Source organism: Candoia aspera, chromosome 5, assembly GCF_035149785.1.
Source record: "Candoia aspera isolate rCanAsp1 chromosome 5, rCanAsp1.hap2, whole genome shotgun sequence".
Lineage (NCBI taxonomy): Eukaryota > Metazoa > Chordata > Lepidosauria > Squamata > Boidae > Candoia > Candoia aspera.
This window is the reverse complement of record NC_086157.1, coordinates 8,894,179-8,906,761: the sequence shown is the minus strand read 5'-3', so window position 1 is coordinate 8,906,761 and position 12,583 is coordinate 8,894,179. Positions and strand designations below refer to the sequence as shown.

Genomic DNA, 12,583 nt, shown 5'->3' with positions numbered 1-12,583 from the left:
CCAGAATCTTTTCTTACCCTATTTTCTGAAATGTTGTGGTTTCTCATTATTTTGTAGAAGTAAATTTGCAAAGATTGGAATGTAAGCTATAAAATGGGTTTAGTGTAATGGACATTTCCTCACTAGTATTTTATTGTGTCTTCCAGCATCGTCTAGCCAACATGGCAATTTGAATCTTGCGTTCCCTGCCATAATGACGGGTAGATGACACTGTGATTCACTAATGAAACAAGGGCCAGTCTTGGAGCTAAATCACATTTATTTTGCCCCAAATAGTCTAAGGAATTCTAGATCACCGCTCTAGATCTTTTTTTCATTTGCATGACTAGAGCAAATTTACCATCTGGAAAAATGTCCTGGAAATGCTTATACCTGGAAGTAAGGCATAAGAACACAAGTTAAAAACCCAATCCTTATACTTGGCATAGTTTGCTATGTCCCAGGGACATGAAGACTGTGTAAATCCAATTTGCACAAGTTTATCTGCATTGGCTTCTGATTCTTTTCTGGTGCACTTCAAGGTTCTGATTATCGCCTTTAAAGCCCTATGTGGCATGGGCCCCGGTTATTTGTAGGACTGCCTCTCCTTGAGGGTATCTGCCTGTCTCACCAGGTTTGATAGGGTGGGTGCTCTCTAGGTCTGGTAGGACTTCAGAAGTGTACCTTCTCTGTGGCTGCCCTGGCCCTTTAGAACAGCCTCCCCCCCTGCCATCCCCAAGATTTGGAAGGTGCTCAGCCTTCCAGGCGGCTGTGAAGACCTGGTTCTTTGCTCAGACACTGGGCTAGGATGGAAGTGATTCCAGCAAATGTAGCACTGGCAGGATGTTGCAGTGCTGGGTGGGAAGTATGATGTTTTTGTGGGGTTTTATGGGTTTGCTATTCAGTTTTTGTTTTTAATGGAATGTTTATGTAAGCCACCTAGTATTGACATGCATCAACTAGGCTCCTGGATAAGTTTTTGAGATAAAACAATAAATGAATAATTAAATTAAATTAAATTAAATTAAATTAAATTAAATTAAATTAAATTAAATTAAATTAAATTAAATTAAATTAAATTAAATTAAAAAAAATCCCAGGCCTTGGGATATGGTTCTTGTGGAGAAACTGTTCGTGGTGTTTTCTGTTATAGGGGTTGTGTTAATCTGGACACATCGGATTCTCTTTTTACTGTTTTCTAGTTTTTAGTGTAAGTTACCCAGAGTCATTCTGGAGTCAGGTGGTCTCTAAATCTTGTAAGTAAGTAAGTAAGTAAGTAAGTAAGTAAGTAAGTAAGTAGTTTCCAACCATTATGGAACCTAAAAAGCAGCCACAGCATTTGGGCCAAATACACCAAATAACAAATCGCTGAGTTGAATAAACTACCAGGAAATCAATCAATCCACCTTTTTAAAATTCCTAAGAACTGAGTTGATCCTAAGTAATCATATTAAGAGAAGACCAGTTACCAATAAAACTGGCACTATTTTTTAACATAGGGAAATGGAACAAAATTATATCCATGACCCAATAGTTTCCATCTGCATCTTAAGGCGTTAAGTCTACAGATTCTTTCTTGAAAAGCAGGAGTCCATATCCCCAGGTGAGACGAATGGGGCTACTAATAACTCTCAAATGGAGCTCAATACTGAATTACAAAGATCCTTATTCTAGCCAGTGACTGAAAGTAGAATAAATGCCCACTGCTCAGTCTGAAAATGCGAAAAGTTAAATCTATCTTTCCCAGTAGGCAATAGCAATTTGTTCAGTAAATATCTCACAAGATACCCTTGCCAGAGATATTTCTTCCATACTGTGTAAATTTGTTTAAAATAATGTGAGGGAATAAATGTTGGAAGGCTCCTCAAAATGTAAATCAGCCTTAGAGTTAGAGTTATCTTAATCACATTTATTTTGCCCCAAATACCCAAAGGAATCCTCTATTATCTCTCTACATCTTTTTTCCCCATTTGCATCACAATAGGGTATAAGATCAAATTTACCACTTGAAAAAACTTCCTGGAAATTCTTATATCAGGAAGGAAGAACACAAGCTAAAAACCCAGTCCTTGCATTTGTCGCGTTTGCTATGTCCCAGGGACATGAAGACTGTTTACATCCAATTTATACAGTAATTAGATCAGATCCTAAACCTGTGTATTAAAGAAAGGAGATTAGATAAAGAAATTTTGGTCTATCCACAGAATAAAATTTTATCTGTATATAGGACAGTCTTGAACTGTTTCCCACTAGAATGCCTTTAATGTTTTCAGAATTTCTAATTACACCAGCAAAGAGTTCTAAAATCAAATTAAAAAGGAAAGGAAAAAGCATGTTTCTTTGACAAATATCCTGATATAAATGTAGTGAAGGAGATGGCAAACCATATCGATCCACTGGGTAGGTTTTGATTTTGGGGGCCATTTCCGAATCTTAGGGAGGCCCAAAATAATCCAGGGTCCTGTCTATTTTCAGTCAGAGCAAGAGGGATGATTAAAAATATGATAGTGTCAGTGGCCTCATGACCCTGCATAAATCCAGCCTGAGGTTGAGTGAGTGACAGTTGGAAAAACAAGCAGTATTCTGTGGCCAAACTAGCTATAACATCTTAGCATCCTCATTTATTAAGGAATTAGAGCTATAATTAGAGCACACAGTGGGATTCTCGCCTGATTTAGAAATAACAGCAATTTTTGTCTCATTAAAATGAAAAGAAAGGAATTTATTTGGAGGTGGGGGGGGGAATCCCAACATTAACCATATACCATCAGTAAAATTGGAGATTTTATATAACTATACCAAAACCATCAGGGCCAGGAATTTTCCACACTTTCATAGATTTAATTGTAGTGACAATTTCTTGAAGGAAAAGAGGTATAAGCAAGATTAATGACTTGGTCCAATAATAAATACAGTAATTTTGTAATTCCATCATGTCTGATTCTCAGAGACTGCCTGGACAAGTCCCTGCAGTTTTCTTGGCAGGTTTTTCAGAAGTGGTTTGCCATTGCCTGCTTCCCAGGGCTGAGAGAGAGACTGGCCCAAGGTCACCCAGTTGGCTTTGTGCCCAAGGTGAGACTAGAACTTACCGTCTCCCAGTTTCTAGCCTGGTACCTTAACCATAACACCAAACTGGCTCTCTAAACTGTCCAAATAATTAAGAATAAATTAATTTACAGGCACATTCCTTACATTTGGTTGTCAGTGCCTGGCCTCTTTCACCTTTTGCTTAAAATAAATAGGGGCTGTCCTGCTCATTTGCTTAACACCATTTGTGAGTAATTGCTGAATATCTCATGTGTCAATTTTAACATCTGGGGTTCACCGTGCAGAGTAACACCTGCTGATCAAATGGCTTAAGGGACATCTTCAACCATCTCTTGCTTTACATGCAACTTTTGCTGACCTGAGGAAGCTTTGTTATTGACATCATAGTTTTAAATAGTCTCTGTTTCTAACTTTTCTATCTATTTCTTCAGTGACATAATTCACAAGCATGTTACCTAATGATTTTCAAAGTGTTTCAAGTAGGTAGTTGTTATTTTTGAAGCTGTAGTGTTAATGATCAGCTAATATCCATACAAAATCTTTCTAAGCATGTAAGGCTATAGCTGTGCATGGCCATGATGATAAACCTTAGAGAGCTTTGCAGTTTTTCTGTTTTCCCCTTTAGCATGGCCACAAGCAAATCAACTCTGGTTTCTTTATTAACCGCTATTCACCATTGTATCTGAACTCTCACCAGGGGTTTAATTCTGAACAGAAGTTATTGAAACAATCTACCGCAATAACCTGTGGCTTAATTCAAATAAATGAGCTCAGATTAAGCACAGCACATTGGCTTCAGACAAATCAACAAGTCACAGTGAATTCAAACAGAAGAGACATGATTCTGATGTGTAAACCAATCAGTCCTGGCTCATGACTGAAAATCTGCAGTAACACCACCTGCAGAATAGTTAAGCAAGCTGAGATTTGCAGAGATGTATAAATTTACCAACACGCAGGGCGAGATCTAGACATCTAGAATGAAAATTCTGTTTCAGTGGTCACTGTGTCATTGTTGCTGTAAGCTATATTTCTCCTTTCTTCTCCTTATCATCTCCTGCCTTTATTTTTCTATTTCTTACTTATTTTATGTGTTTTTCATGATGACATTTACCCTGAAAAGGAATAGAATGAGTATGTACGTACATACTATGGTTCGTTGTCATGCAAAGTTGAAGCTTCCATATCTGAACCTATGATGACCACTAGAGGCAGCTAAGAGACACAAAGAACTTTTAAGTCTTCACTGACATCTAGTGGCTTTCTAGGTGATTGCAGACCAGACATAGTGTACCATCTTTACCGGGACTTGCTATTCCAAACTGAATCGGTTTACTTACAGTATGCTCTGAGTGAGATAGTTACTATAATGGAAAGGACAGACTGGATAGATTGGAATTCAGATCACTGCCATGTTGTGGAGCCTGTGCAATAATCTTGGGCTGCCCCTTTGCTGTCAGCCTAGTCCACCTCAGAAGCATATTGGCTAGTGGTCCTTTGAGTGGACACTGATTTATTCTGCAGGAACACAGTATGCATGATCTGAAAGGCACTTTAGAGGTCAACTAGTCTAAACTCCCTATTCAGGGCAGGAACTGAGAATAATTCTACTACCAAGGGTGTGAAAGATTGAAACGGAACAATCTTGTAATAGATCTATAGATTTATCTAGTTATTGGATAGATCTTTGAGGTACAAATTTGTACCCGTGATTTTCCTCCAGTTGGCCCTTTCCAAAGTCCTAAGTGTGGCATCTAACTGGGCAAAATCATCCCAGAGGAATAAACTCCCACAATATACTAACGTGAGGGCCCCATGCAAAATGAGCTGAAGTCCATTTTATCCTACTTTGGCATACTGGGCAGCCAGCCTTTTTGTTCTGTTCCTCTGAAGGTTGCCTACTGTAGAAGAACAAGCACCATCAGAGGTTAGGAGGGGAGGAAGAAGCCCTGCCTGCGATGGTGACTGGCTCATTTACATACGGAGGACCCGGGCTCATTTGCATGCCGGAGACCATATGTTCCCCAGGGAGGAGGGAAAGTCTCTTAGACAGGGTCAGCAGCAGACACCAGGCAGAGCTATTCAGCGTCGGTGGAGAAAAAAAGGAGGAGGAGAATTCCAACATCTTGAAAGGAGCCATGGCCACCCTCCTGATCCTGCCCATCGCCTTGCTCCAGGCTTCCTTTCTACCCGGGTCGCAGACCCGGAGCGTTCGATTCAGCGTCGACGAGGAGGCCCTTCCGGGCACAGTCCTCGGCGTCTTGGCCGAGGAACTGCGACGGCCTGCTTCTGCCGTCGAGGACGCTCCCGGCAGCTTCCGGCTGGTGAAGGCGCCGGGCAACGGCTCGCTGGTGCGGGTGCGCGAGCGGGACGGGCAGCTGAGCCTGGGCGCCGAGCGGCTGGACCGCGAGCAGCTGTGCGGCCAGGCGGAGGCGCCCTGCCTGCTGGCCTTCGACGTGCTCAGCCTGGGCGGCCCGGCCGCGTCGCCCTTCCGCCTGGTGCACGTGGAGCTGGAGGTGCGGGACATCAACGACCACGCGCCGCGCTTCCCGCAGCCCGTCCTGGCCCTGGAGGTCTCGGAGAGCGCGGCGCCCGGCACCCGCCTGCCGCTGGCCCTGGCGCACGACCCGGACGTGGGCTCCAACGGCCTGCAGAGCTTCGCCCTCTCGCCCGGCGGCCCCTTCGGCCTGGAGGCGCAGAGCCGCGCCGACGGACTCAAGTGCGCCGAGCTGGTGCTGCTCCGCGAGCTGGACCGCGAAGCGCACGCCGCCTACCGCCTGGAGCTGGTGGCCAAGGACGGCGGGAGCCCGGCGCGCTCGGGCACGGCCACGCTCAGCGTGCGCGTGCTGGACGCCAACGACAACGCGCCCGCCTTCCCGCGGGGCGCGCTCCTGATCCTCGAGCTGTCCGAAGACGCGCCGCCGGGCGCGCTGCTGCTCGACCTGGACGCCTCCGACGCGGACGAGGGCGCCAACGGGCAGCTGCTCTACGCCTGGGGCAGCCAGGTGCCCCCCGAGGCGCGCCAGCTCTTCAGCCTCGACCCGCTCTCGGGCCGCCTCGGCCTGCGGGCCGCCGTCGACTACGAGCGCCAGCGCACCTACGAGCTGGACGTGCAGGTCAGCGACCGGGGCACCAGCCCACTGGCGGCCAGCTGCAAGGTGGTGGTGCGCCTGCTGGACGTCAACGACAACGCGCCCTCGGTGGCCATCAGTGCCCTCAGCCCCGGGGGCGCGGACGCCCAGGGCGGCCCGGGCCCCGACGACGCCGAGGCCGAGGCCGCGGCAGTGGCCTACGTGAGCGAGGCGGCGCCGGCCCAGAGCCTGGTGGCGCTGGTCAGCACCTCGGACAGCGACGCGGGCGCCAACGGGCAGGTCCGCTGCGCCCTCCTGGCCGCGCCCCACCAGCCCTTCGCCCTGCAGCGCGCCTACGACGCCGCCAGCTACCTGGTCCTCACCACCGGCGCGCTGGACCGGGAGCGCGTGGCCGAGTACAACCTCACGCTGGTGGCCGAGGACCTGGGCTCTCCCCCGGCCAAGACCGTGCGCTCCCTTACGGTGCGCGTGGCCGACGAGAACGACAACGCCCCGCGGTTTGCCAAGGCGCGCTACGAGGTGGCCCTGCTGGAGAACAACCCCTCGGGCGCCTACTTGACCACTGTCCTTGCTTCTGATCCCGACCTGGGCCCCAATGGCAAGGTCACCTACCGCCTGCTGGGAGCGCCCGCCTCGCGCAGCCTGGTCACGGTGGATCCCCGCCTCGGCGTCCTGCGAGCGCAGCGCTCCCTGGACCACGAGGAGGAGATGCCGTGGCCCGAAGTGGCGGTGGAGGCCTGCGACGGCGGCAGTCCGCCGCTCTGCGGACGCACCCTGGTGGTCGTCACGGTGGAGGATCAGAACGACAACCCGCCCGAAATGGTTTCCCCGCCCTTGGTGAACGGCTCGGCGGACCTCCCGCTGCCCCTCGGCGCCCCGCCCGGCTTCCTGATTGCTCGACTGGCAGCCCGCGATGCCGACGACGGACCCAACGCTGAATTGACTTTCTCCCTCCGGGAGGGGAAGCCCAAGCTCTTCGCGGTCCACCCGCTGACCGGAGAGCTCTTTCTGCGGGATAGGCTTCCGCGGGAGGCCGCGCCGGACTCCGCTTTCCGCTTGGTCGTTACTGTCGAGGACGGCGGCCGGCCTTCCCTGACTTCTTCAGCGACGCTGCGGCTGATTTGCACGGAGACGCTGCCCTCTAGCGTTCCGATTGTGGCACTGCCGCTTGGCGTTGCCGGGGGACAGCCGTGGGACGCGTCCTTCCTGCTGATCGCCTTCCTGGGGGGCGGTTGTGGGGTTCTTCTTGTAGCCATTCTCCTCGTGGGAGCCTCTATTTGTATGGGCAGGAAGAGGTTCCGAGTTGGGGAGCCACTTAAGTCCGTGGGACCCAAGCGTGGGAGAAGCATTCCTGTCCCTCGATGGGGGAACGCGATCAGCAAGGATTCTGCTTGGAGTGGGGCCCTCCCCCGGGCTGAAGAGGGGAGTGGTGACTCCTTGGGCGTGACGAAAACGCCCTGCTGTGATTCCCAGGTATCTTCTCGACTGGGGTTGAATCTTGACACTGTTGGGCTGCAAAGGCCCACCTCCTGTATTCACAGATCTAACTGGGTGCAAATGTATGATCTAGTCTCTTCCCTTAGAAATGACACTTCTTCACAGCCAGCCAAGTGTGAACCTTGGAATGAAATTTTTTGCAACACTTTTCTGCAAAAAAATCTGTCTATGCTTGTCAGGCCATTTCTACATGTGTGATTTATAGCATCACCCCTTCCTTTTTGGATGATACCCAGCCACTTAGGTAACAGCACATCAGTGGCCCGATGACACCCTATAAGTCACTAGCTTCCAAGTGGCCCCTTTGCAACCTGTCTTTTCCATGATATCCACCTGCCACACCAGAAGTTCTCAAGTCTTCATTTATGTTTTTTCTAGACCTTTGAGTAGTTCGTTAACTATGCATTTATTGGATAAGTTGCAAAGAAGCAAGAGGGGCCACACTTTTTGCAGTCTGAATCAGAATTAAATAGCATTTGCCCATCTCCAGGTCAAGGAATATAATACCCAGATATGATCAAGTTCTTCTGGCAGCAAAGTTTGCTTCCAGTACTACTGTATATTGGCCAACCACACAACTAATGGTTTGCGGCCCATTCGTGATACCCAGAACTGGGGATGTTGGAACACTTAGTTTGACCTGAATTATTAACTGGTGCATCTTGAGAGGCTGTGGGATCTACAGTGAAGAAACCTCAGGAATGGCAAAACTGCGTATATTGGGGAAATGCAAAATGTACATTTTAGGGAAAGCTGCATTCAAAAGCATGCTGGGGAAAATTATACACCCAAGCAAAAGACTTTTTTTTTTTTGGCATTTGTTTAAAAACAATACCTGAGTTTGCCATTAGATGGAGCTATGCTTATAATTAAAGCCTCCAGCATGGAAATGTGTTTGCATAGGGATCCATTTATACCCCCCATCAGCAATTTGAAGTGGCCACTTTCCCCTGTTTAAAGCAGAACCAGTGTTGATGACAAGTTGTCCCTAATAGGATGCCTATTGTATTTTCCAGAGTTTGATAGTGAGGAAAAGCAACTCCTTCCTTAACTGTGAGACCATATGCCTAAATGGATTGTTGCTATAACATCAGGGATAATGACAAGGACTAAGGCCCTTCTCCTTGACTTCTGCCATTATCTTAGAAGTCTTACAAGCTGGGGCTGATTCATTTCAGAAGTTTAAACATTCCTCAGCCATTTTAACTCTGCAATTAATACAGGTAGTCCTCACTTAACAACCATTTGTTTAATGATGATTTGGACTTACGACAGTGCTGAAAAACCGACTTACAACCAGTCCTCACACTTACAACTGCCACAGCATCCCCGCAGTCGTGATATGGGTGCTTGGCAACCAGTCTGCATTTATGACCGTCGCAGCATCCTGTGATCGCTATTGTCGACCTTCTGGGCCGGCTTCTGGCAAGCAAAACCAATGGGGAACCACATGATTCACTTAACGACCACTGCAAAAAAGGTCGTAAAATTGGGTCAGATTCGCTTAATGAACACTTTGCTTAGCAACCAAAATTCCAGTTCCAATTGTGGTCATTAAGCGAGGACTACCTGTAGTCTTTTGCTTGATGACTTTAGTGGCTAGGAGACTAACCTTCTCATCCATAACTGAAACACATGTTCACCTGACCACTAAACCCTACAAATTAAGCCTGTACAGAAGCATTTTTGCTATGAAGTAAGTAAGTAAGTCAGTCTACTGAGTCAATTGGAATGCTGTCCTGCTATAATGCCACATTCTGTTATAGGAACACCCAAATCTATGGCAAGAGGAAAGAAGGTATAAACCAATTAAGTAACTAATTGTTGTAGTAGAAGGAAGTGGAAAAAGAGACAAATCTCTGCATGAGTCCATTATCTGGAGTTCTGGAAAGTATACCTGAACATTTGCTTATTTTTTAAGACACCAATCACCAACAGTATGGATTATCTTTGGGGGAGGGCTAGCAGCAGGACATTTAATTAAAAAAAATGTAGATTTAGCAGAGTCCTCAAGATGACACCTAGAACTCTTTCAAAAAGGCAGGCAGGGACAGGTGGAAATGGAAGTAAGGAAAACACTTTCATGTCCAACATGTTACGATAAGACCCTATGGTCTTATCATAACATGTTATTGTGTGTCATTGTCTTTATCATTTAAAACAGAAACTGCATATTGTTTTTTGTTTCTCTTTGATAGGTTCAGATTCTTACTTCTGCTGAGCCCACCCCTGAATGGGAGGCAAGCCAATCCACTTCAAACTCTAGGTAACCCCAGCATTTGATGCCAGTCCAGTTCCTTTGACTTCTCCCTGATCTGCACTGTTTCTCCTGTGTTGGTAAAATGTCAGAGAAGTATTTTATGCTAATGGTTGCAAGAGTTATTTGCTACATGGAGTTGGTCTGGGAGTAGGATACAGTACAGAGAAACAGCAAGGGAGGTTTCACTCTTCACCACTGCAGGGTTTTCTCATTCTTAATTGCTCACCAATATCTCTTTCTTTGCAAAGTTCAAAATAGGTTTTGAAATTCCAGGAGGAAAATAGTTAATTAATAACTTTAAATCAGGAGTGGCCAAGATCCAGTGGGCTTAGTGAGGCAAAGGTGCTAAACAGTGATAATTAAATCCACCATGGGTAGTTTGTCTATTTACTTTGGTAAGCAGTTCCAGATTTGGAAGCATCTTCAGGCGAAGTCTTCTTTTGGATTACCAAGTACTAGCCGATTCAGTGACAGCTCTTGTTACCTCTGGGTGTTGTATGAACACAGCTGAAAAACAGCAGTCTATGCTTCCAGCTACTAAACTGAACTTTCTAGAAAATGCATCACCATAATCTGTTTGCAGATGCAAGTATTCCCATCAGATGGAAATAGATGATTCCTCCTCCCTTCTGCCCAGGCAGAATTTTTACTAGTGATTTTTGTAAAGATAAATCTGAAATGTATCCGATGTATTTATTTATATCAAACTGGAGAGCCAGTTTGGTGCAGTGGTTAAGGCATCAGGCTAGAAACTGGGAGACCGTGAGTTCTAGTCCCACCTTAGGCACGAAGCCAGCTGGGTGACCTTGGGCCAGTCCCTCTCTCTCAGCCCTTGGAAGGAGACAATGGCAAATCACTTTTGAAATCTTGCCAAGAAAACTGCAGGGACTTGTCCAGGCAGTTGCCAGGAGTCAAAAACTGACTTGAAGGCACACACCCACACACCCACAAACTGAAATAACCAAATCATTTCTGCAAATGCCTGCCTGTGTGTATGTGTGTTGCAAACATACTCATACATAACAGTTGCATCCTGCTTTATCCTTTTATTCAATGTAGTTGAACATAGTGTCATGTTTCTGAAAGTCATGAAGAAAATCAAGGTTTATTAAACCACATTGGCCAAGGGAAACACCCAATGTTCAATTTAAAACAATCATTGTCTCACCCAGATTGATAGATGTGCTAAACGTGGCTGTGCTCCATGGAACTCCTCCAGTGGTTGGATGATACAACTCAGTAGAAAACCACTGCCAGAGAAGTGGGTTTCGTATTTAGTCTCCAGTGAACAAGTTCTAACAACATCTTCTGTTCCTGGGATTTGGAATAGGGAATCTGATGTTTTCCGACATGGTATCCATGGGGGTAAGCAAGGAGACAACTGATGAAACAAGTGTTGTGTCATGGTATCATGACACACACACACAGCCTTTTGTACACGTGTCTTGTGTTGAGACACACGTTTCGTCATTTTGATGACACTGTCAGCTTCTTCAGATGCTTGTACTTTCCAAAAAAAAAGCTCCTATCCTCATGACTACTAGTTAGGCTGGCAATCTAAAACATCTGGAAGGCACCCAGGTTACTTACTTCTGCTTTAGACTTTTGATCTCTGAAATTTAGTCATGAGATGTTGGGTACCTTGTAGAAAAGATGCTAACCTTTCCCTCTCTCTCCCCTGTGCTGTAGCTATTCGGGTCTGGATCAAGGGAGCGTGCAAGATAGTGGGAAAGGAGACAGTGAATGCAATGACAGTGACTTCAATACCAGCAGGGAGGGAGTGAAGGAGGCCTCCACAGAAAAAACTGTGAAACACAGTGGTAAGTTGAGACCTTCAATCGTGGTTTGTGGTCCTAGCTTGTTTGGAGCAAGCACTGTTTTAAAATCCAGGATGATATTCTGTATGGATGTTTCTGATGGATGCTTCTAATATTCCAGCTTCCCCAGAGGAGACAGAGAAAGGGAAGGAATAAGATGGGATGGGAATAGCTTTATGTCTGGAGCTGGCTTGTGTTATTTAATACCTTATGTCAGAGGTTGTCCAAGACACCTCTTCAGCTTGGCCACCTGCAATTTGGTAAGTTGCAGCTACTCAACAGTTATTTCATGGTGTGAAGTTGTTGGGGCTGTGTTCCTTACCAAGACATTGGGATCCAAATCTCTATCATATCCCATGTTTTAAAGTTCTCCCTCTGGGTTACAATGGGTCTGGGGTTGACCGTCAAAAGAATTGGACGTGATCACTGTACAGTGTATCCACTGGTGAAGAAGGGCAGCTCTGGAGAACTCTGTTGTACAGGTGCCTTTACTTTTTCACATCTGCAGCTGCTTCCTTCCTTCGGCTTCCTTGCTCACTGTTAGTCCTTTACCTCCTGCTCTCCTTCTCAACATTCTCTGTCCTGCTGTGGAGCTGCTTCTCCGTAAAAAAGTTGGAGACTTGGTTACCCAAACATGCATGAAATGCTATGTCCAATTCTATGCTACAGAATCTGTAACAAAGTACAGTATTTCCCCAACTGACTAACCAAATAACATCAGTACATTACTCCTTATTAGGGGCCACCACTTCTGCTGAAAGAACATCTTGCAAAGATTCAAACAACTGCTATGGTCTGCATGCCCACCAGTCTTTGGGAAGGAACCATCTTCCATTTTACTACAAACATGCAGGTCTTCTGTCATGTTCCACAGCCCTGGTTAATAGACC

The 12,583-nt window shown here is 46.5% G+C and overlaps 1 protein-coding gene across 1 annotated transcript; it reads left to right on the top strand.

Annotated features, from left to right (window-relative positions):
- The first annotated feature begins 4,985 nt into the window (after positions 1-4,985).
- Positions 4,986-11,849, top strand: LOC134498282 (protocadherin-8-like). Its single transcript, XM_063304358.1, has 4 exons — positions 4,986-7,592; positions 9,815-9,882; positions 11,566-11,696; positions 11,815-11,849. Exons 1-4 carry the CDS (start codon positions 4,986-4,988, stop codon positions 11,847-11,849), a joined length of 2,841 nt encoding a protein of 946 aa, XP_063160428.1.
- Positions 11,850-12,583: the final 734 nt, after the last annotated feature.